Source organism: Lampetra fluviatilis, chromosome 23 (assembly GCF_964198595.1).
Source record: "Lampetra fluviatilis chromosome 23, kcLamFluv1.1, whole genome shotgun sequence".
Taxonomy (NCBI): Eukaryota; Metazoa; Chordata; class Hyperoartia; order Petromyzontiformes; family Petromyzontidae; genus Lampetra; species Lampetra fluviatilis.
Window position 1 is genome coordinate 8,543,182 of NC_136297.1, and position 23,616 is coordinate 8,566,797.

A 23,616-nucleotide genomic window follows, 5' to 3' on the forward strand; every position below is an offset into this window, starting at 1 on the left:
CGCGTCGCACGTCGTCGTGTGGTGTGCCGCGGTGACGTCACCGCGTCGCACGTCGTCGTGTCGTGTGCCGCGGTGACGTCATCGCGTCCCAGTCGTCGTGTGCCGCGACGTCACCGCGTCACACGCCTGTGCCGTGACGCGGTGACGTCACGGCGCCGGGACTTTCCCGCCTCCTTACCGTTGCCCCCCCCACTATCCGTGAAGCGCGGTGACGTCACGAATACGCGGTGACGTTGAGCGAAGGGGTTAGGTGGAGGGGGGGGCTTGCCGTGACGTAGGCGTCAAACTTCCCCCCAACCCGCTGCCTTGCCCCCGGTGGGTGTGGACGTCATCACCGCCAGAACTTTGTTGACGCGGTGACGAAGGCGAATGTATGTGGCGGTGACGTCATCATTGTCGTCATCACGGTTACAATTTGGTGACGTCACGCGAACGTTTTCTTAAGCGGTGGCGTGCGGGGTAAGGCGGTGACGTCATTTTACCGCGGGAAAGTAAGAACGTGCGGAGTCCGTGCCAACATCATCGCCGTGGGAACATGGTGACGTTTACGTTTGTTTGACACTTAAAAATAGACATTTTTTTATTTCGTTTGTATTGTACCGTTTGGTCAGTGTCATGCGTTTCATTTGTCTTAAGGGGCCGTCCATAAATGACGTCACGCGATTTTGGCCGATTTTTGACCCTCCCCCCTCGTCACGCGCCGTCACAAAGTCAGATATGACGTCACAAAGCTCTGCCCCCCCCCCTCACTTTAAACTATTGTCATTGTATTGCGTATGTAATGTGGCGCTGCACTCTGATGTTGTAGGAGAAAACATTTATTAAAAAGGAGGCGTTGGAAAGCTTACATTTAGCATAAAATTAACGTGAAAATATTAAACGTCTAACTAAAACTGCAGATGTTCAGAATATTATATTGAAATTCTCTTATAATTATAAAATATTAAAAGTAATTGTAGCTATAAAAAAAATATTTGAAACTTTGTAGTAGTACGATTATAACAATCACATATTCATTCCACAGTATGAAAAGCCCTCGTAGAACCATTAGAATCAAAATGTTTAATAACATTAAAACAATTGACAACATGTATGCTTCTTCATTCTCCCATGGAGAAGCAAAATGCTCCGCCATGGGATAAATAAAAGGTGACCTTCTACACTATGGGAACCTCATTTGCCAGTAAAAATATGATAATTGGTTCTTTACCCTTCTATCTGGCAACAAAACTGTATCGGGTGTGGATCAATCAACTTTAAGGACAGTGCACATTATCAGAGTTATGTTCTTTTGTTTGTATTATGACTGCAGGTATTGCGGTCTATGCAAACATGACTCCTTGTAAAAAAGGTGTCAGTTTTGTTGCCAGATAGAAGGGTAAAGAACCAATTATCAAAAGGTGACCTTAGTAAATTTAAATAATCAAATAGTTAATAATGAAAATTCATCAAAATTCATGTTGTTATAACAATTATATTTAGTTAATATTTATTTAAAGTTCGCATTTTGATGTGACGTCACATTTCTCACCCCCCCCCCCCTCGTCACACATCGTCACAAATGTCTGACCCCCCCCCCTCCGTGCGTGACGTCATTTATGGACGGCCCCTAAGTTATCGGGAATCAATGGAAATACATTTTATGTGTTGACGAACGTTGGTGCATTATTTTTCGATTTCTAGCGTAACGCGGTTGTTTATATTACTCCCATTTATATTTTTTTCACTGATTTTATGTTATCGCTTTTGTCATTTGAGTTGTCACTCAAATGAGTTCTCACATTTTTTTAAATCAAACAAAATTAAATAAAGCACCCGAATCAAGAAATCAATTACTTTGGTTTTACTGTTTGCTTTGTTATAGTTTTGTTTGGTCATTTACTGTAAATATAACAGCATGTTAATTTATTTCAATCGTGCGCATACGATTGTGTCGTTAAAATATTCATGTTTAATGGATTAATAGTTACATGCCGAATGAACGTATAATTTGCATTAACCAAGTTAAGCTCGCCTTGTAACCTTTCCAACATACAAAACTAGCACTTTTATAAATCAGCCTGTTTATCAAAACTGTGCAGTCGACTGTCGTAAAGGTTCAACGCAACGCCACCAGATCCTCGTGCAAACCAATTACTGCCGCTTCCAAACAAGACACCAACTCACGAACTGTCTGGGTCAAACCATTTGTGAAAACTACTGGACATCTTCTTCTTGGTTCTTTCGGTAAAGTCACGTAGAAGGGAAGTAATAAAATAATAAAAATAAAACATAATAAAATAATTCTCACGACGTTTCGGCCACAACGCAAGCAACCGTCCTCAGGTGAGCAGCCGTCCTCAGGTGAAACCAGGTCTGTCGCCTCGACAGACCTGGTTTGCTTGCGTTGTGGCCGAAACGTGAGAATTATTTTATTGTTTTATTTTTATTATTTTATTACTTCACTTCCACGTGACTTTACCGAAAGAACCAAGAAGATGAATCCCTGCAGTCACGATAGCTTTCAATCGAAATTTACTGGACATCTGTTAAAAAAAAGATTTAAAGCTCATCGGATTCCTCCAGTATAAATATAATTCTGGTAGCAACCAGTATGTTTGACTCTGCTGATAAAGACACTGTGACTTATTGATTTTATTTCGAAACCAGTCAAGTTTGCGAGTACTGAACTAATCAGTGCTGTCAAGATGCACTTTCAAAAGGCCATGTGGTTGATGGGATGTAATTTTTTGTTATGTTTGAATGCGTTTTGTCTGCTGTTACTTATGATTACTATAGTTTCTGCAACCTCCGTTCTATATATATATTATTTCCCACGCACGCAATGCGATGCAGGAACTGCGAGCACGTGAATATCATGGGCATGGCAAAGGTTCCAAATGAACATTTAGAAAAATAACTAGCCATATTCAGTCACAATGAGACAGAAGAGTTTTATTTCATCGTATGCAACTGTACAATGGGTCATTTATTGATTTTATATACATAAACCTATATAACCAAGACGTAACCCCACTCAATTGTGTACACGTGTATAAAACAACTGGGTCCAGTATAACAAACAAATGCTACAACGGGCTCTCTTTTTTTTTACAAGATATACATTATTACGTTAATTGTTGAGAGATGAAAATGTACAAGGCTCAGCGTTAACAGTTTGTGCACAGTGCAGTGAACAGGAAGGGTTAGTGCAAGAAGTGGACATGTCGGGCAGATTGAAATGGTTTTTGTTTACCAAAAGTGACCCCGATTAGGCTTAACCCCACGTCTGCCAAAAGACCCAAAAATTATGCCTGCGAATAATATAGTGCCATAGTTACTGACATTTACTAAACATGGTATGCTTCAAATGTCATGAAATATCCAAGTGTCTTTTGTACAGAATTGTAAATCTAATTTGTAATTTATTTATTTTGAATTTAAATATGCCCTTAAATGCACTTCCGTTGTTTCCTTTAAATACATTATGAAGCCAAGTGAATGAATGTTGCATGACTTTATTTTAATTGAAATATTAAATTGTTAGTATATGTGTTTGTAATGGCCTATTGAGACATACATGTCAAATTAAAGTTTAAGACGCATTCTGTACGTGTTGTAAGGTATATCATTTATATACATGTACTGCATATACATAATCTACTGTATACAATACAGTATAAGTTTTGTACATATATACACACCATGAGAAAGGCGGTAAAGACGTTTTGAGATTAAGAATACACAAATAGCCACATCCATCCTGGCACTACGCATATTTTAAATCCCCGCTTTTTAGTAACCAGTCCAAGTTTTGAGCTTTCCCAATGCAACCCCAGGTCTCTCATCCAAACGACCAAGTACTGTACAGTACTGATTGATAACAGCAGAATAAGTGCACTGTTACATGTTTCTGTATTGACGACGTATAGGTAATCACCAAGTCTGTGTATTTTAATCTCGTCAAAACATTAGGACCACCGTTTTGTATACATTCATTTATCAACCACAGATCTAAGTTGAACTCAAAAGCAAATCTAAAGGAAACGAATCCGAAAAGAGTCAACCAATGGGAAAACTGCGTGCGTTTCATACATCAAGTGCAGAAGGTTGTTTTTATTCTCTCAAAGATTTTTGGAATTTGTCAAACAATTTAACGTGTATACTAAGCATTGAGGCTAAAACGATTCACCACCCCATTCATAATTCACGGTGGTGAATTGGGTTCAAGAATATGTTTTGTTTGACATTACGGTGGATGTAACCGGCTTTAGTCGCTTCAGGGGTCATGTAACCAATTATCTTTCACCATAATCTAAATACATTGATTCCTACACGTGTGATTCGATGCATGTATCGCGCATGAATCAATGCATCGTTCCACTCCCTACTAAATATAACCTTAGCATCTAAGCAACCTTTATACACGCCTTCATTATATGCTTACTGGTATTCAGCACAGCCGGTTTTAGTTGCACATGTATTTCTTACGGTAATATGTTGCTTTTAATTACGAGCTCACAATCACTCTGACTGATAAGATGTAGGGCTCATTGCAGCAATTCACGTTGCATATTTTCAGATGTATAATAGCATAGCTGTTACCATTTATTCCAAATGGGTATGTTGTGATTCATCGATTAATATGAATTCTTACGCTCGCGATACTTGCAATGAATCACGCGCGTAATGATCGACAATAAAATCTACACGCTAAAGCTATGTTGATATTACATTTAGTCTATGCAAGTAAATGAGACTGTACAAACGAGGCACAACGAGAACGAATACAAATGAGACGGTAAAAACAAAACAAAAATCAAATCGTGACCCGACATCGTGAAATTGAATTTGAATGCCTTTTGCTAAATTTAATTCATTTTAAGGTTATCAACAAATTCTTTTGTACCGATTGCAATGTTTTTAACACTTAAAAACACGTTACTTTGTTCGCAATGTGGCCACAATATTTAAGAAAACATGTTTTTTAAGATGAGCGATGAAGCCATTGTGACACAGAATTTTTAATTTAAAATAATGTCCAGTTGAGGCCACGTTTAAGCCATTCCCAGACTGGGGTTTTGTTTGAATCTTTCCTGTATGGCCATCGATTTACATTCACTCAGGCATCTGTGCTTGGCTTTGGCAGACTTTTTTTGCTTTAAAGACAAAAACACACACACTACCCTCATTACTAGCATGGCCATTTGCCATAAAAGCACACATTTCGGTCACAATAAGATCCCTAAAATGAACGTTCACGGCTTACGAATTCACACCTTTGGTGGAGTATGTCATCACATCAGAGACATTTCTTGCACGCGACACGAAGCACAATCTAACGTTAGTTATTAACGTGTACCATGACCATCGCCGATTGCTGCCTGTCCCTAGCAATAAAAACAATAATTCACCAAAGATGCAAACTACACGATATTAAATGCCACAACGCTGAAATAAACTTTTGTTTCTAAATGCAGGGAAACCCTGAGCGTCCAAAACACGTCACAGCAATGGGTGGGGAACACGTTCCTGATGAACAGGACTTTCAATCACCCTTGGCAGGGCCACGCATTAACACACTCCTCGTTCACTCCGTCACAATGCAAGGGGGCCCCCGACTGTAAGAGGACCTCATGGCGACAGAAGTGACCCGCGAGCGCGCAACAAAAATTTAAAACGATGTTTCGAGGTTGAAAATATTAGCCTTGAGTTCACAATTAGTACAGCTAAAATGCTTGGGAGTGACAAATAAATATCGCAGGTCTGTCCCCGTGTTCGAGTAGTGGGCCCTGAAGATCCCCATCCTTGCTTTATAGCGATTACTATTGAGATGTGCGCAATCATTTAATTGTACACACCTTGTATAATACATTTCCATAATTCACAATTGTTTTGGAGGGTGCGTTTTAGAACAGCTTTGCTTTGTTTTATCAACCTTAGCCAATGGAGTTTAAGACGTAAAGCCTACATACACGTTAATGTATATGAATGATTTTTCATGCTACACAACCACTTAACGTCTGTGTGTGCTATCAGTAGCTCCCAGCAATGGGCTGTAAAAACTGCTCACTGATCTAGATAAAGACCTTAAGCTGTATATCTCAAAAACATCGAGGGTACTTCTCGACAAGGTAGAAAGCTGAAAATTTGATACACAAACAGGAACAATCTGAAAATCCGAAAATCTTCATTTTAAGACCCCCCCCCCAAATATGGATTTTAAGTGCCCCATTAAACATGTTTGTGCGTGTCATTCATAAACCGTTCAAAACATGAGATTGCGGGGTTTTTTCGTTTGATAAGAGCGTTAAATAGCAAATAAGATTAAAGCGAGAATCATTGTTCTACCTTTTATTGTTTTTGAGATATTTCGGATTTCAAGCGGTTTTGAACGAAAAAACACTAATTTCATGGTGTTCAAATCTGAATTCGAAAACGGTAAAAAAAAAACAAGCGCTTCCCCTCAAGCCAACGTGTTGAACTCCTCTCAGAGTATTAAGTTCATTAATTTGTTCTAATAAAAAAGCAAGGAATCTTGAAATTGAGCGGTTTCGGATGGGTACGTCTTTAAATATAAGTTTAATAAAGTCGTAGGCAATGTATTTTTTTGCGCAAAAATAAAAATTTTGGAGTAGTTGATAGTGTCTAATCGCATATAAAAATTGTAAAAAATCAGCAAAGACAGCCTTCATGAAGTAGTAATTGAATAAATGAGAGCCAGCTTAAGTCAATATTCCAAAACTGCACTTTAAAAGCATAACAACGCTTTTTTTTTAAAAGGTTCAAATTTATTTCAGGAATATTAAACAAAAATTTGACGTTTATATTTTACAATTTTAAACAACATACTCCTTATTAGGGTGTTCTGGATATCTTAACAAGTCTGGACATCAACTAACAAAAATAATAACTGTTTTTATTTTACTATTCTAAGGCTAAATTAAACCTGATCTAAATTAGGCAGGGATAATAACTTACAGTGTGCTATTATATTTGACAAGGTACACATTGAGCCCTACGTATTTTTCAGACCTGAGGTTTTGTGAGCATCTGTAACACTTTGAGGTTTGTTCACGACAAAATTGGCATTAAAATAAGTACACTGGGGATATAACGTACTCCGGGAACAAAAAAAATAACACGCGTAAATAGTTTCAACTTGAGGTTTACATATATATGTTTTATCTTTCAAGCAAAATAAACTTCTTCAATGTATATTTCCGCTGTCCACGTGCATGACCAAAAGGTTATTAAAAGCAATTACTGTAGATTTTAAAATCGACGCTGCCAACTAACCAGTCGCGTCATCGTATGCAATCGGACGTCTGCCCAAATGTGAATGCTGTTGCGAGTTTCTGTCAGTTCCTTAAATATTGCACTAGACTTGAGAAACTAATGGCATCGTGTACGCTCACCTTTTTAGACTGCGGTTCTATCCAAGTGGGTGGCCTCCTAATTTATCCATGTAAGTACACAATTCTCGGCTGCAAGCTCTCAACGTAAACTGTGTCGTAAAATCTGTACAAAAACACCCAGCAACCAAACTACGTATCTACAAGTATGCATTTGTACATTTCATAAACCTTCCATTTTGTCCAAAGAATGTGGTGGCAACTGTTAACGCTCCAGCCTAAAAAGTACTTTTAATGTTGTTATTGAGAAGAAACATTGGTTTACATCACCCAATGCAAATCAACAAGGAACACACGTTTAGTTAAAAACCTGAAATGTGCATAACAAGTCGTACAACTTTACTTTTAAAACAAACGCGTGTGATTTCACCCATGTTGCCAGGTTCCTGAAGTAAAACCACAAATCCAATTTTAACTACAGTAAATGTTCCATAACGTAAGAGCTTTTGAAGAAAATTTGATGTAAAGCAGCTCCTAGAAACAAAAAAAACTAAGAAAAATTAATGATTCCATTTGTTTTTATCTTCCTTTGTAAAATGTGTCCATTCAATTATTACGAATTATGAAGGCAAATTAGGATATGACCTTCCATCTCAATGTCAATACACACCGAAATGATTCCATGACCTGAAAATTAACTCAATTGACCAAAACGAACAATTTGAAGTTCTTTTAACTTTAAAAAAATTACCACATGCGAGTGAAACTGCAACACAGGAAATCAAAAAAAGGCAATATTAAACAAAACCCATTCATTGATACAAAGTGCTGTGAAATGGGTCTGGGTGGTTGTGCGAGTCACCTAGAAAGGTGCTCTCCCCCCCCCGTGGCTCAAGACTGACCACAGCCGTTGAGCGGATCAGTCGGCCTTGCATATCTAATGCTATGATGTGCAAATTAAATATAATATTTCAACATTTGGGATTTGTATGATACCACCTGGTTATTTTTGACATCCAGTTTACAGCACATTGTGCATTTTGGACATTTCTTGAGAACAAGAAAGTAACTTAGCAGCTGTTGGGAGATTAGACCGTGCTCTGCTCACTTGAAACTCGCTCCAAGGTGAGCATGACAGTCACTAGCCCCATCCTTTTCTACTCCCCGAAATGTGAGCTTCAGGCTGATGTCTTCAAGATTAAATAAAAAATTCTAAGAGCATCAAAAGGACTTTTACACTAAAATTTGTTAAGCGTAAAGCTCATGTGCCATTGCCAGTGTTGCCAATAACCATCTGGAGTGCAGAAGACTACATATGCACACGTGGCACATCACGCACATACATGCACAACAAATAGAAAACATGATATTGTGATGCACCTTCTGCACCATACCCAAAATGCCTGCCCAGAGAGCCTTCAGCTCACCACCCAGCCATATGCAGATGCAACTGTGGGCACGGACATCAGAAATGATGTATTGTTTGCTGCATGTCGTGCATATATTTGCACAAGTTCTGTTTGGTGTCTGCCTTGGTTTTCCCCCCAGATATTTGACCAATTGCTGTTGGTTGGTATTTGTACAGCTACACTTAAAGCTGCAGGCTGTTAGTGCTTCTCTCTCATGTTTTCAAAACAAATATATATATCTTCCTTCGCGTGTGTGATGAACTACGCTAATGTTTGACCTCTTATGCACAACATTGTGAATTTTCAACAAAAAATAGCTGGGCCTTATTTCCCCAGAGAAGAATTGGCATGGAAATGTGATATTTCAAGAAAACAGGTTCCACTGTTACACAACACCAAAGAGGTTTTCTCACACTACAAGCCTGCATATTGTTTCTAGGCTGCTGCTATACCATATTGCTGTTGTAAGGTGTTGGGCCCTTATTTTACCGAGCTGCTGTTTAAGTGAAGAACAAATCATAATCTTACGTAAAATTATCTTATTCATCCAGACTCGGAACTATTTTACGGTGCCTTGCTATACCAGCCGCATCCCTAGACTTGTCACAGAGAAAATGCACATTGTTTCATTCCGAAAATTCCTGGTATGACGGTTGCATATCCCCAAACATCCACACCCAAAGCGCAACTTTTCTTTTTATCCATTCTCTGGAGAAAACAAAATTCCCTGCCACCTGTGAGCATTACAGCATTGGAAATGTAAACACTTTTCCATGCAGTTAATGTTTACTCCATACAATTCTCTCTTGAAACTCCACTCCTCCTGTGAGCTGTGCCGAATCCCTCTTCTCGTAAAGCGTCCCCCCCCCCGTCTCACGTCGGAACCGCACCGTCACGACTTGCACGCTGGTCATGAGGCCGGCCGACAGTAATTATGTTCCAACAGCACTAAAAAGTTCTGCGTCTGCTGCGGATTCGGTGGTGGTGGTGGCGGCGGCGGCTGTGGCAGTGGGGGCAGCAGCAAAGTCTGTTGCAGCGGCAGTGGATGAGGCCAAGCTCCTTGGAGGCCCTGCCATATTTTGCTGAGGATGCGTCGTCGCCCCTCCTCCACCTCCCCGTCTTCCAGACGGACTTCTCCGTCCTCTTGTGCATCAAGGTCCTTCAGCTGCCTCTGGGCGTCCATGCGCTGCTTGCGTGCTCGCCTCGCTGGCGGTGGCTGCTGCTGCTGCAACTGCAGCTGCTGCAACTGCAGTTGGTGCAGCTGCAGGTGCTGGTGCAGCTGCTGTTGCTGGTGCAGCTGCTGCTGCTGGTGCAGCTGCTGTTGGAGCTGCTGCAGCTGCTGATGCTGGTGCAGCTGCTGTAGCTGCTGCTGCTGGTGCAGCTGCTGCTGGTGCAGCTGCTGCTGCAGCTGCTGCTGGACTCTATCTTTCTCGCACTGTGAGTCTGGTCTGCGTGCTGCCATGTCCAGAGTTGAACTGCTGCTGCTGCTGTCGGAGGACGTCACATTACGTTTGCCATCTTGGCAGCTGCGAATAGGTGCGCAAGTAGCAGCAAATATTGGACACCAGAGAGGGAGGGCAGTGAAACGCAACGTGATATTCAATGCGAGTTAAATACAGCATCGAAATACAATGGGTGGTTGAACTACTTGGCGGTGAGCACACTGACCACCGACAGTCCCCTCAAAGATCCATTCCCATGCTCACTTGGTGAAGACAAACTTTTATTTTCTGTTACTGTAGCCCTATTTACGTAACGATAATAGAAAATGTTCATACGGTGGGTTACAATATGCCAGCTTGAACTGTAGAGTACAGAGCACATAGCTCGTGTAGGATGTGGCCGGATTGTTCGCATGCCCAGACACTCACCTGATGATGCTGTGGGCCGGCGCTTGCGCCTCGCTCGCCTCCCAGATGAGCGCAGGGTGTGGGCGGCCGTGAGCGCTGTGCGGGTTCTCGTGCGGCGACATCAGAGCCACCAGGTGGTTCTGCGTTGGCACCATCGCCGCCGGGCTGTCCCTGCTCCTCTTTGCAAACGCCGCCACCCTGTTGTTGCCGGGCGCAAATCCCTCCGGTGTCCTTGCCAGTGGCGGCTGCGAAAGCGTCCTATCCATTTCCTCGGCAAGTGCCGAAGACCTCGTCAGCCTGACCTTCGCGTGCGACCTCGTCGACTCGCCGCTCGCTTCCGACGTCCGTTTCCGTCTCGCCGGCAACCTCGTCGGCCGGCCTTCGTCGCAGGCGGCCAGTTTGCCCAGCGCCGAGGCAGCGGTGCTCGCCTTGCAGTCGTTTTTCGCCTCGGACCGTCTCTCGGAGGTCCTGCGCAGGGAGCGGCCGTTGAGAGGGGGCGGCTGCTCTTGCCACAGCTTCTGTAGCCAGGCGACCAGGGGCCCGCCGACCATCCACGGAGGCTCCTTCACAAAGCCCAGCGCCTTCCACAGCGGCAGCGCAGAGTTCTGAGCGGGTGGGCGAGCAGCGAGCATGTGCACGCCACAAGCAATCAACCCGTGGAGGAACGCACGCACACAGACACATCCATTATACTTCAAATGAAAGTTTTCAAGAAACAAAATTCTTACAAACGTCATCATTAATACACACAATGAATAGCTAGCTACGTAAGCTATTCATGCATTGGTGTTCGTATTGTTCTTGTACTGCTCACTTTTTGGAGGCGTTTGCTCGAGCACTGATGAGTGAGACAATGCCATAAAGAGGCTGTCTCTGGTGGAGGCCAATCAATTTCAAGGACAATACATACATTATCAGAGCATATTTATTTGCGTTTTTGCTACAAGTATGTGTGGTTACGCTAAAATATGATGCACTGTAATAGGTTTCTTTGATGTTTGAAAATCTTAACACCCGTATTTACCTCAAAAAGTGTAAAAAAAAGGCCTCTTTAAAATTCAATACACATAATCGGAATCTTTATTTATACTGGATGAATCCGATGAGCTATGAAGCTCTCTTTCACAGATATCCAGTAGATGACACACAATGAGTGTAAAAAATGTACCCGTAAAAACAAAGTTTTTCACTATAAATCCTTTATATGCGTGGCGGCTAGAGTCCTCTCGTCCTCTGGCTTGAGATGGCTGCCACCTATGGGTCAGATGATTGCCTGCCACCATTAAGCAATTGATAATTAAATAATGAAATTTTTCCTAAAAAGTGTAAAATTTTGGAAAAAAAATTTCACGAAAATAAATTGTCACGCACGACGAGTCTGTGTGCAAAATGTCAGCTCGATTGGATCACGGGAAGTGGGTTAAAAAACGACCGAAAGATTTGCACGGTCGTAAGCGCGCAAGCAAGAAAGCGAGCGAACTTAATATAAAGGATTTTTAAAAAAGCAGGTTCCACGCGAGTTAGGCGTCGCGCGAAGGGCAGCGTGCGGATGATCACGAATGCAATGGGGGGCCTCACCGCAGCGTAGATTTCCGTCTTGGACCCCGATCGCCTCCCGGGCTTCTCGTCCGATCCGTTGGGGGTTTCATTATTTGGAGAGGCGGCCTCGTGCTTTGGGCTCAAGTAAAACTCACAGTGTCCCTCCACGAGCTGCCTCGACTCTTCTTTTGTTAAGCCAGACCTCGTGGAGAAATACACGGACGTTCAAACAATTGCACATACTGCATACAAAGACATCAAATTGGACTGCGGTGGCCTGTCGGGGCAAATGCTGTCGGTAAGCACCGATGAAGGCCAGCATGGGCAGTAGTGGGGCTGGAAACCGCGTGCCGGCTGCATTCATCTCCCCAATGCTGTTTATAAACTGCACCTGGCGCTCATTTAAAGTTGACTTGAAGGGAGGGCCTAGAACTGATTCAGTTATTTGCCACCGATATTGGTGGCGGCGAGGAATCGAACTGGGATCGTTCGATTGGTCGTATTGTGCACTAACCACGATGCTACCGCTCCATCGGCTATGTTTACACCCACATGTACAGTCAAAGATTTAACGTAACCCATCGGTCAGATTTGCATAGAGGTCACGACAGAAATCGAGGACTTGGGGGGGATGCGTACTTTTCCCCGTAGTAGTTTTCGAAGAAGCGCTCCTTCCACTGCTCAACGGGCTTCGCCTTTTCTTGTTCTTGTCTCATCCGTAGCTGCATCTCGGGCGTAAACTCACCTGGACACACATTGCACACGGCACCGCAAGTGCGTGCCAGCTCAGTGGCTCTGCAGCTGTAAACTGATGAGAAAACATCATGCCGACCACTAATGTTCCATCCCTGAGTCATGGTGCAGACTTCTTATCCCTTTGGAAAGGATCAAGTCTATTTTAATGAAAACCATTTGTTAATTTCCCACAGTGTCCTGCACTTTATTGATTATGGGAGGACCAAATGTTGACTTGACTGTATGTAAATCCCTCTCCCAAGCGATTTGATGAATTGTCCCGATTCAGGGTGGTGAATAAATAATGTCTTTACCATGCCTCTCTCTGCCTCTCACAATCCATACATCTCCATGCTGCTACTCACTCCATACTTATCTCCGACCATGTCTCGCTCTGCTTCTCTGACTCCATACATCTCCCCTGCCATTTCTCTGCTTTCCCTACTCCCATGCTGTACCCATCTCCGCCCCTTTCGCTCCATGCATCTCCAATCACCGCACGCAAGCATCTGCTTCTCTGCACACTGCCCTCGCTAAGCCCACTCCACATCCCGCATCTCACGCCACTCACTCTACGCAGCTTACTCCATTGCGCTTGCCCACACTTCGTCTCCACGGGGCACGGCGCTCGCTCACGATGCGTCGTAGCGACCCGCATCATGTCGAATCGCCCGGGTCATTAAATGGCACCACGCTGCATCTCACCTCGCGCTCCAGAAAGGCTCAGAGCCAGGCTACGAAATCGAAACCTGAAAGCCCGACCACCTCGACGTCGTCTCACCTTCCCCCAGCCTCTCCGTCCACTCCCCAGCTGCAAAATTGAAGAACTCATTGTTGAGGGCCGTGCTCTTGAGACTCACTCCGTTCTCCGTGGCCTGGAACGTACAGACGGCACCCGGCCAAGTCTCGTGTCTTCGCTCATAACCATAGTTACTTTCAAGTTAATATTAAACAATGCAAAAAATAAAGACGGGTGACTATGGAAGCATAAACCTGCGTCTGAGCACCACTAGGGACATGTAAACTAAGAGGTGGTCACAACTGTCTCAGAATCGACAAGATACGCTCGTTCATTTTTCCAGTATGCGCATCCCTCTTGTCAATCCGCTGCTGGACTAGGGGCCTCATGGGGGTTATTTCACCATACTTCACCACTCTGGTCAGTGTGAGTCGAAGGCGTAGAACAGTCTAATGGCATTTGCTGCAGAACTGCCCTCTGCTGCTCACCATGTAATCACACAGCAGCCAATAGAAACTTGTCATGGACTGTGGTCACCCATCCAAGCACTGTCCAGGCTCAAGCCTGTTTAGCCTCCGAGATCTGATACGCTGCATTCTTGGCGATTGTCATGGGAATTATTTTTCAGGAGAGTAACCCTTACTATCACTGAACCTTTCTTCTCTCATAGAGAGATGAGAGCCGAAGATGTTCAGTGGAGCACTAACGGGTGCCAAGCCAGATATTCTAAATAAATAACGGGTTTTAAATGTGAAAAGTTCAATCGCTTTCCTCCCTCAACCTTTCCTCACCCGATCATCTGCTCATCACCCCTGACGTGCCCATCGCCCCCTCAAGTGCCCATCATCGCCCCCCTCACCTGCCCATCCCCGAGCGGCAGCAGGGAGAGCAGTGTGCGCTGGCTACAGCTGGGCAGCGCTGCGAAGGTGTGCCGGTTGATGAGCGCCTTCAGGTCGATGTTGACCAGCACAGAGTCGGGGCTCTCCACGTCCATGCCGGAGTCCTTGCCGCGCTTGAACTCGCCTGCGGCGTGAGGGCGGTTCACACGCAAAGGCAGAGCTTTTCTTGTAGACGTAGGGCTGAAGAACTCGGGGATCAATCGCCACCAGCGCCTTAGCCGCGGTAATCAGTTACCAAAGAGGAATGTTTTATGAACCGATGCACGCATAACGAGCGTGAGAATCGCTGCCAATTAATGTAGAGGGTGGGCGTATATCAGTGTGAGAATCGACGTTAATCCGTGATAGTTCAATGTTAATGTGCAATTTTATTGAGGGACTGTGTGTTGTCTTGGTATGGTCTGGGACTGTTTCTGTTTTGCTGCCTTGCCAAGATAAAAATTTTGGTGTTGGAAAATCGGAAGGAATTAATCAACTTATGCAATTTGTACTTAAATACTTTTTTTATTTACATTTAATTACTTGCTTAGCTTTCATATACTTTTCACTCCCATCTGTTTTTGCATCGTTTGTTGTTCTAACTTTGTGATGCGCCAACCCCCACCCTTACTGGACACGTGTGAAAGAGCTTCATAAGCCCATCGGATTCTTTGAGTCCAGATCAAGATTCCGATTTTGACAATCAACGTTGGCGACGTTCCATTCCCGTGCGCGTGGGGGGCAACCCGGCGAAAGGTCTCCCCATGCCGGGGATGCGCGTGTGGCTCACCGGCATCCAGCTTGTCAGGCCGAGACGGGAGCCTCCTCTTGATGGCGAGCGACGTGGTCTGCGCGAGCGCGGGAGCCCGGAGCGAGTTGCTGTTCGAGTTGTTGTTCTGCTCCACCTTGCCATTGGACGAAGCTGCTCCGAACGACAAAATCAAACCAAAAAGTGAGCTCCGTACTCGCCGGTACTACGAGTGGAGCGAATACAGTCAGTAGCGTTTACCCAAAATACGGAATTACTCAAGGGGTGTGTGCCCCGGGATGAGTTTTCTTAATAAAAGCCTGCTATGTCCATTCCAACCAAATTTAGCCCACCTACACCTTGGAACATATTTTATTTGCAGTTGTATATTGTACACATATTAAAACAGAACATAAAAAGGTAAAAAAAATATTGTTCTGAAGCGACCCGACTACAAATGATAGTTCAATGAAGTGGCTTATTATGTGGAAATTTAAAGCAGCCAAGTACTCGAAACACACGTTTCTCAATGTGGAGGGAAAAACCGGAGGACCAGGATAAAATCCAAGTGACCCCAGGGATAGAGACATGCAGACTACAAATATACAGTGCCTTATCATGTGAGACTACAAATATACAGTTGCCAAGGTCGGGATCGAACCCATGACCTCCTGCATACTGGGCAATGGGGAGTTCACATTTCGCCACCGTGGCATCCCACCGAAGATGACAAGCCAATTCTGGATCATTGCAATCCAATGCTACAGTTCTAAACCGGGACTGCCTGGCACGTTACGTTTATATGCAGCGTGGAGCCGAAGCTGACAACCAAGTTGGCATCGCTTTGCATGCTCGTCACATTTTTGTTAATTCGATTTTTCGGGTTGCCCAAAAAAACACCGCTTATAAGCGAGACATGGTGCGTCCAACCTTATTATTTCATCGCGCAACACGCTATCCCCGTTATGCCACCACTCCCACCTTCTTTATTGCGTCTCGTCGTGACCCCACCGAGTTGCCGCGACAAACGCTCGGAAGAAGATGGAGAAGAGGAGACTCACGGGGTGGGGTGTGCTCAGAAGTGCCGCAGCTCGTGAGGATGAGCCGGGACATGAGCTTGCCGGCCGACACCACCACGCCACGGCGCTGGGTCTGCTGTTGCTGCCGCTTCAGTGCCTGCGACCGCACCACACAACACCACCTCCCGCTTACATTCTCCGCTTCTTCGGCCGAGCTAGAGACACCATTCATGAGTAATAATAATACACGCAAAAGACCGCAATGGATGCAAACGTGACCATTGCATCATTCCTCCCATCACGCATTGCATGTCACGTGACATCTTCATGCTGCGTGCGGAATGCACACAGCCTACTTTAAAACCACCAACTCGAAAGAATCAAAATAGTGGCCATAATATTTTAGACAGTAAACAAAACAATGACACAATACACCTGTTACATCCTTGTTAGGAATCATCAGCAATAAATGGCCATCATTCATTGTCTTCTGATGCTGCTGCTTTGCGCTTCAGGGGCTTTGTGGTGTCGCGGTGGCGAGATGTAAACTACCTCACCTGGTATAAAAGGAGATGGTGGGTATGAGCCCGACCCTGATGCCTGGAAATTTGGAGTTTTAATGTTATCTCTGTGACTGGGTGGATTTTTCTCTGGGTCCTCTTATTTTTCTCTCCACATTTCAAAACATGTGTATCGAGTATTTGGATGGTGTAAATTTTCAAATGATAATCCACTTCATTGAGCGATCATTTGTGGCCAGGTCACTTCTGAAAAGGAGCTAGATAGCTCAGTGGGGCTTACCTGGTAAAATAAAACTGTCATAGTAATGTGGACAAGCCCTCCGTGATCACACCGATTCAAAAGTTTGTTTTCAGGAGTCCCACAAACCTTTCACATTAGGGGGTGACGATTGCTATGCGTTTCCAAATTAAGACATTTTACGTAGACTGAAGCATCACCACATCGCAGTAACCCCGTAATAAACCAAATCTAACACTTTTCTGTGAGGTGATACCACTGCGAAACTATATTATTGGGTTGGGTTCCACATTTTCATATTAATTGGAAAAATCGGGCATTGATATGAAATTTCAGATAAAATGTTTCAGATTATTTCTAAAACTGGAAGTGCTAAGTCACTACACATGAAGTTACATTGGTGCTTTTCCCGCCGTGGATACAGGTGACATCACGTTTGTCGGTACAGAAACTCAAACTGAACCTATCTACGTGACTTTACCGAAAGACCCAAAGAATCTTAATTCCTGCAGTCACGAAAGCTTTTCGACAAGATCATGTAAATAACCAGTCATATAAAAATCCTAAATAAGGTTTAATCCGAAACCTATCCCATTTTATCTTGCAAAACAAATGTTATAATTGAGCATCAAGGGGAACACTTCGGCGAGTCGTGCAATAAGGGAACGGGGGTTGTGGTGACCTGCTTAAGAGCCTTGCGCGAGTGCTGCTGGCTGACGGACACTGGCCGCCCTGGAGAGGCCGATGGGACCGCACCTCCCGACTGGGCCAGGCTCCGTCTCAAGGCCAGCCGTGACGACACTGCACGGGCACAAGCGGGGGGGCGAAACGTGACACTGAGCCAAAGTGGAGCTGCGCTGTCACTTCAAACGGAAGAGCATGCATAAATGCGGCTCGCACACATCAGAAACACACTTGGCAGCATTTGGTCGACCGTAATCAGACTTCTTGCACAGTGGCTAAAACTAAACAAGGTGATAGACAAAAAAGCTAACCGTTATTTACGTATTGTACATGCAATTTGAATACAAATAAAAACACAGCTCCAAGAGAAAATTTTGCATACATACACACATACATACGCATAAGAGAATAACACTAAAACTTTGCACTCCCAAGTCTGTACAAACCTACTTTCAGTGCTAAATTATACAGGTGTGCGTCGCATGCACAGGACGGCGACTTCTCCGCACATTGCACCAATGCGGTAACTGACACACGTCTTTCACAGTCTGATTAAGGGGGGCAATAAGCCAAGGGGTTTGGTCGGTACCACCTGAGGTGGCAAATATTACCAGAATCCGCCATGGAGAATACCCACCATGGGGAGAAAACATAGCATATTGTTTTAAAGACACACTTGCTATTTAATTCTTTATTCCGTACGTTTCATATCTTCTTCGTATTTTTTCCTCCAAACAATATTCTCTCTTAAACATATCATGGTAAACTTTACAGTGACTTCTTTTTCCTCCGAAAAAACTAGCACGGTGACTTTGCTCTCACAATTGTTTGTGATCTGGAGATAATACCCTTGAATAAAATAATGGTAAGCATTTGCCCTCTCTGGGTGGTACCGATAAGCTATATTTGGTCTCAAGAACCAGGAGAAGCGAGCCGTCACCTCTGCGCTTGATCATGGTGCGTGCCCTTGTGTTGATGGTCGCTTGGGATGCGCGTTCCGGCGCGTGTGCTGCCCGACTCCCGCTCTCCCTGCCCGGCGTGGCCGAGTTACATTTGCTGTTATTCACGCCCTTAGCCCCCTGTGAGCCTCCACATTTATTCGGCTTCTTTGACTGCGGCTTCTTCTTCTTCTTAGGCGCGGATTTCTGCAAGAACACGGAGGATGGCACTGCGTACATACGCGCAAGAATGTGATGTGTTTGCGGTGTACGTTAGATGCACTACGGTGTAGTGGTGGGTGGGCTACAATGCCGATCCTTACAGACAATTACAGATGCTCGTCAAGTTGGGTAATGACCAAGGAAGAGCCAACGCACGTAACTCGGTGCCACATCAATACACCTCTTACCACAACACTCCTTCATGCCTTGCAGATTAGGGGTCCGTTTCCATTACGCCTCATTCTATATCGTGCAAATGTATGAAGTGTTTATCCTCAGAAGTGAAATAAGTGGAATAAATTAGCGTAGGTATTAAACTCCACTTATCACAGTTTAAATTGGCCAAAAACAGTATATTGTATATGAAAAGTATACAATAGTGCAGAAAAGGTTTTGTTCAAACCTCCTAATAATTACACCATAAAATGTGCATATCGTGTCAAGAGTATAATTCCATGGCAATAATAAAATTTACATTATTTAATAGGTGATCATGCTGCGCAGAGTGTGGTGGGTGGTTTATGTAACACATGCTTACTTTGAGCTTATAAACCCCCAGTTTTCCTGGAACTTTGTAGAAAATGCCGCTGGTGGTCCGAGCATTAGAATACAGCATGGCACCCAGCACATTCAGCGGGTAATTCACACCACTGCAGAAAGCAACATGCCACTGACGATATAACACGTGACATTTACAAAGAACACACATATCAAAGACGTAGCAATTGCATTCACTGAACAGGTAAACTGCACTTTATTTAAAAACACCGCACCCAGGAACGCTCGCTCACGACACGGCAAGCACGGGGGCTTCCCCCTTCGCCTATTCTTGCACGCCGAACACATGGGCTGTGACCGTGGGGGTACCCACTCTTTCACCCACCACACTCGCTCCACCAATCAACTTATGTGCATCGACCCTGGTCGGTTGTCTACTGCGAATCGAAACCAACACTTCTAGAGTGTGAAGACAATGTGTTGGCCTCTAAAGCCATGACCGCCAAAACGTGTGTACTGCTGCTCGCTTTTTAATTTACTTTCAAACGCCAATATTTACCAACCTGATCTCTTTGAGCTTGTCCTTCTGAATGAAGTTGAGAATGTCCTTTTGGCTCATGGGAGCATTCTTGTGTTTTTCAAGCACCTTCCAAACAACAATCCATGTCAGACACAACGCATCAATGCAGAGTTACAAACGGTGCAATTTTCAGCCCAACATTGCAGCATGGCCATACTACGACTGTGCCCTTTTAAATGATGTCTCGCCACACAGGCACACAGCAGGCCATCGTTTTTTTAAAGGCTGACCTCCATTACGAGCGTTTGATTCATCAGTCTCACAACATCCACTATTGAACTCTTTCTTACCACAAGGAATCCATAACATGCCCACCACCATCATCCATGCCAAGCACGTCCTTCCGTCATGTTAAAAAGCGACCATCCGATAGCAACACAAACCACTTATGTACACAATGCCCTGTATTGATCATTGAAACACAAGCAAGACGTTTATACTTTTTCTATGAATGCATCCTCAGCCTAATTGGCAATGCTTTTGCCACCTTATTCAAGCTAATCTACCACACTAAAACAAAAAACACATGAGAGTCACTGCATTCCATTAATTTCCACATAACAGTTTGACATCTCGCCTGCGTACAAGAGCCATTATTTAAAATGTGCAGTCTATCAGCAGCTTACCTAACGGGAAATCATTCTGTTAAAAGGTAATGCAATATCCACAGCAGGCAGACACAAACAGACACACATGTCAACACCTTCCCATGACCCTCAACATCATCATTCGCGATCTATCCACTGCCTCCCCACGTCATCTCCATCCCTTAGTGCTGCGATGCCACAATCCATTTTGTTCCTGCCCGCGAGTGGATCTCATCGCTCCATCTCCCCTGTGGTCCTCATCGCTCCATCTCCCCTGTGGTCTTTCTCTCAGGCGTGTTCTCTTTTGGTTGCCATTCGACCATGAGCCTCGTCCATCAAATGTCATCCCTGATAACGATGAGTCCTGCCCAAGCCCACTTAAGATCTTAACAGTCAATGACATCTCTAATGTGCATTTTCTGAGCCATGTGCTTCTCTTTTTGTTTTCAGTGTAACTCCAAGCACACATGGCCATGGCTTTGCAGACTTTTCATCTTTTGTTACATTTTGAGGTCAGTGTCCATGTTTCCGACTCATGTCAGTCAGTAATGTGCATCAAATTAATACAATTCTTTAAGCACATTGGGTAAGTTGCATTTCATTAAGTTCAGTTTTACAAAAGCACTCTTAAACAGCTCTTCCTCATCTCTATTTCATACTTTCAGTCCCGACATGCCTGCAATAATTATTGGCCTCGGTAAAACCGCATATTTGTGTTTTACAGTTATGTCCCTCAAAAACGTACTATTTTTTTCAGCAAACATACTTACTGAACCTTTCTCTGGAACAAAACTTTTATGACGTAACAAATAATGTAATAATTTGTCGCAGTTCATTCTCATTGGTTGTTATCATTGCTATATCATCAGCAAAAGTTACCATGGTTAATATTTTTTTGTATTTATCATAGGAATCAGCATGGCCTTGAACAATCATCCGCAAGGTCCTGTGAGCCATAGTATCAACAGCAGTAGTACTGCCTTGCAAACTAAACAATGATCCATTGGATTATCGAACAAACAGCAGTTCCCTGTAAAACACGAACATCACCGCAATCTTGTCCATCACCATAACCGTACATACCACATGACCTTAATAATCAGCAGAATAACATCAACTTGACTGCCTTGTAAACATTATAAGGCATCCCAACAAATCCCTGTCACCAACATCATCACCACATCCACGACAATCACCACAACCACGACCATCACCAAGACCCTTGTCTCCCACAGTTCACTCCATCAAAGTGCAAAAGAACGGAAACAATCTGCCACTTATTCCCAGCAATGAGACAGACAGGATAGGGAGGGAACAGGGAGACAAGAAGGATGAATCACCACCACGATCGACACCAAAATCATCATCACCAACATGACCATCACTATCCCAATCACAATCCTCACAAAAAATAATTACCAAACATTAACATCGTCCTCATCAGAAACAACACAACGATTATCACCAACCCCCACACACATCCTCTGCATACGAATTCTACGTGAGCACGTCTCTGTAGACAGACGAGACAGGGAGAGGGACAGACGAATCGTCTCCGGCACATACCATCACCACCACCAAAATCACACTATCATAATCACCACCATCATAATCACAATCAGCAATACCATTAGCGCTAAAATAATCGCCACGACCATAATCGAAATTGCCAAAACATCCATCATCATCCACGATCATCATCACTGATACCATCTCAAGAGCGAACAGACGAGGGGAGCGCGTAAGATAAATCATCTCCATCATAATCACAACCACCATCATCAACGTTACCATTATTAATAATAGGCGAAAGCCTACGTGTTATACTTACCATTATTGTCATCACCACCATAATCACAATCACCACTTATATCACTCTATAATCACAATCACCATCACCACCATAATCTCAATTACCAATACCATCTCACCATCACCACCATAATCACAGTCGACACTAATCATCATGACCAATATCACTGATATAATCACCGCCACCTTCATCGTAATCACCAATCCCACCGTCATCACCACCATGATCATAATCACGAATACCATCACCACCATTACCATCCACCCCAAGACCCTCCATCTTAAACAGCCCCCACCATCCGAAACGGCGATGGAGAGGGGGGTGGTGTTGCTAAAGCGAGACACGGAGGCGATGGGACAGAGACGATGATACATTTAGATTTACACAAAGAAACCGAGATAGTAGAGACAAACAAAGAAGCATACAACTGGAGAAAGATACCCAAACGTATACACACACACAATCAGAGACACAAACACGCCAAGACGGACACGTACACACACATACACAAAGACACTCAGACACGCATATCCACACAAAGACACACATAACCAGACAGGCATTGACAACAGAAAGACAGCGAAGCAAAAAAAAACACAGAACACAGCAGACACATGGACAAAGAGATACACAGATACACATCGACCAGCATGGACAAAACAAGACACGCGCACAGAGACATGCATACAGATACACACGGACAAAAAGATAAAGCAACACACATCAACGTACACACTAAACCTAACATTCAAATACACAGATGCACACGCAGAGATAAACAGACACCATTAAGGCAGACGCCGAGATGTACACATGGACAAAAAATAGATACGCACAGAGATATGCACAACAACACACAGATACGCGCGCTAACATGTACAAACACACGCGAGAAATACCAACATACATAACCACACAAAGACACCCCTATAAGCACACACACACACGCACGTATATAAACATACAACATAAGCGAGCCGCCACACGGGGAGGATGCGCGGGGTTTAGGCCCAAAGCCTGCGGGCCGCCCCGGCCGCTTCAGCCGCGGGGAGCGCCTCACCATGCGCGCCGCCTCGAGCCAAGTGCGCCCTTTCTTCTGCTCCTTATCCCTCATCGTCTCCGGGGTTATGGCTCAGCCTCTCAGCGGGTCCATTGCTGCTGCTGCTGCTGCCACCGCCGCCGTCGCTTCCACCGTTCGCGCTCGTAAACAAAAACCCGCGAAGGCGGCGCCCGGGCGGCTACGCTGGAGCCTTCGGACGCGCACCCAGCGGGGTCAGCGGCGCG

General features: G+C 44.3%; 1 protein-coding gene across 4 annotated transcripts; it reads right to left on the reverse strand.

Annotated features, from left to right (window-relative positions):
- Positions 1-2,919: 2,919 nt before the first annotated feature.
- On the reverse strand, positions 2,920-23,603 carry LOC144940718 (uncharacterized). Of its 4 annotated transcripts, none has more exons than XM_078867076.1 (13): positions 23,393-23,603; positions 19,916-19,998; positions 19,393-19,504; positions 18,635-18,839; positions 17,693-17,811; positions 16,294-16,408; positions 15,275-15,406; positions 14,466-14,629; positions 13,649-13,742; positions 12,772-12,877; positions 12,172-12,334; positions 10,615-11,198; positions 2,920-10,227 (listed from the first exon to the last, which is right to left on the reverse strand). In XM_078867076.1, the coding sequence occupies exons 1-13, from the start codon at positions 23,444-23,446 to the stop codon at positions 9,654-9,656; spliced, it is 2,505 nt and encodes an 834-aa protein (XP_078723202.1). In that variant the 5' UTR covers positions 23,447-23,603; the 3' UTR covers positions 2,920-9,653. The 4 variants fall into 4 exon arrangements, with proteins under 4 accessions (XP_078723202.1, XP_078723201.1, XP_078723200.1 ...); XM_078867075.1 differs by having other exon boundaries at positions 2,920-10,230; XM_078867074.1 differs by having other exon boundaries at positions 2,920-10,269.
- Positions 23,604-23,616: the final 13 nt, after the last annotated feature.

Bases quoted from the DNA above. Each gene is read 5' to 3' on its own strand.
- LOC144940718 (XM_078867074.1), bottom strand. From the start codon at position 23,446: ATGAGGGATAAGGAGCAGAAGAAAGGGCGCACTTGGCTCGAGGCGGCG. The intron at 19,505-19,915 runs GTTGGTAAATAT...TGCTTTCTGCAG, and splicing joins GACAAGCTCAAAGAGATCAG to TGGTGTGAATTACCCGCTGA. The intron at 18,840-19,392 runs GTAAGCATGTGT...GTGTTCTTGCAG, and splicing joins TGGGGGTTTATAAGCTCAAA to AAATCCGCGCCTAAGAAGAA.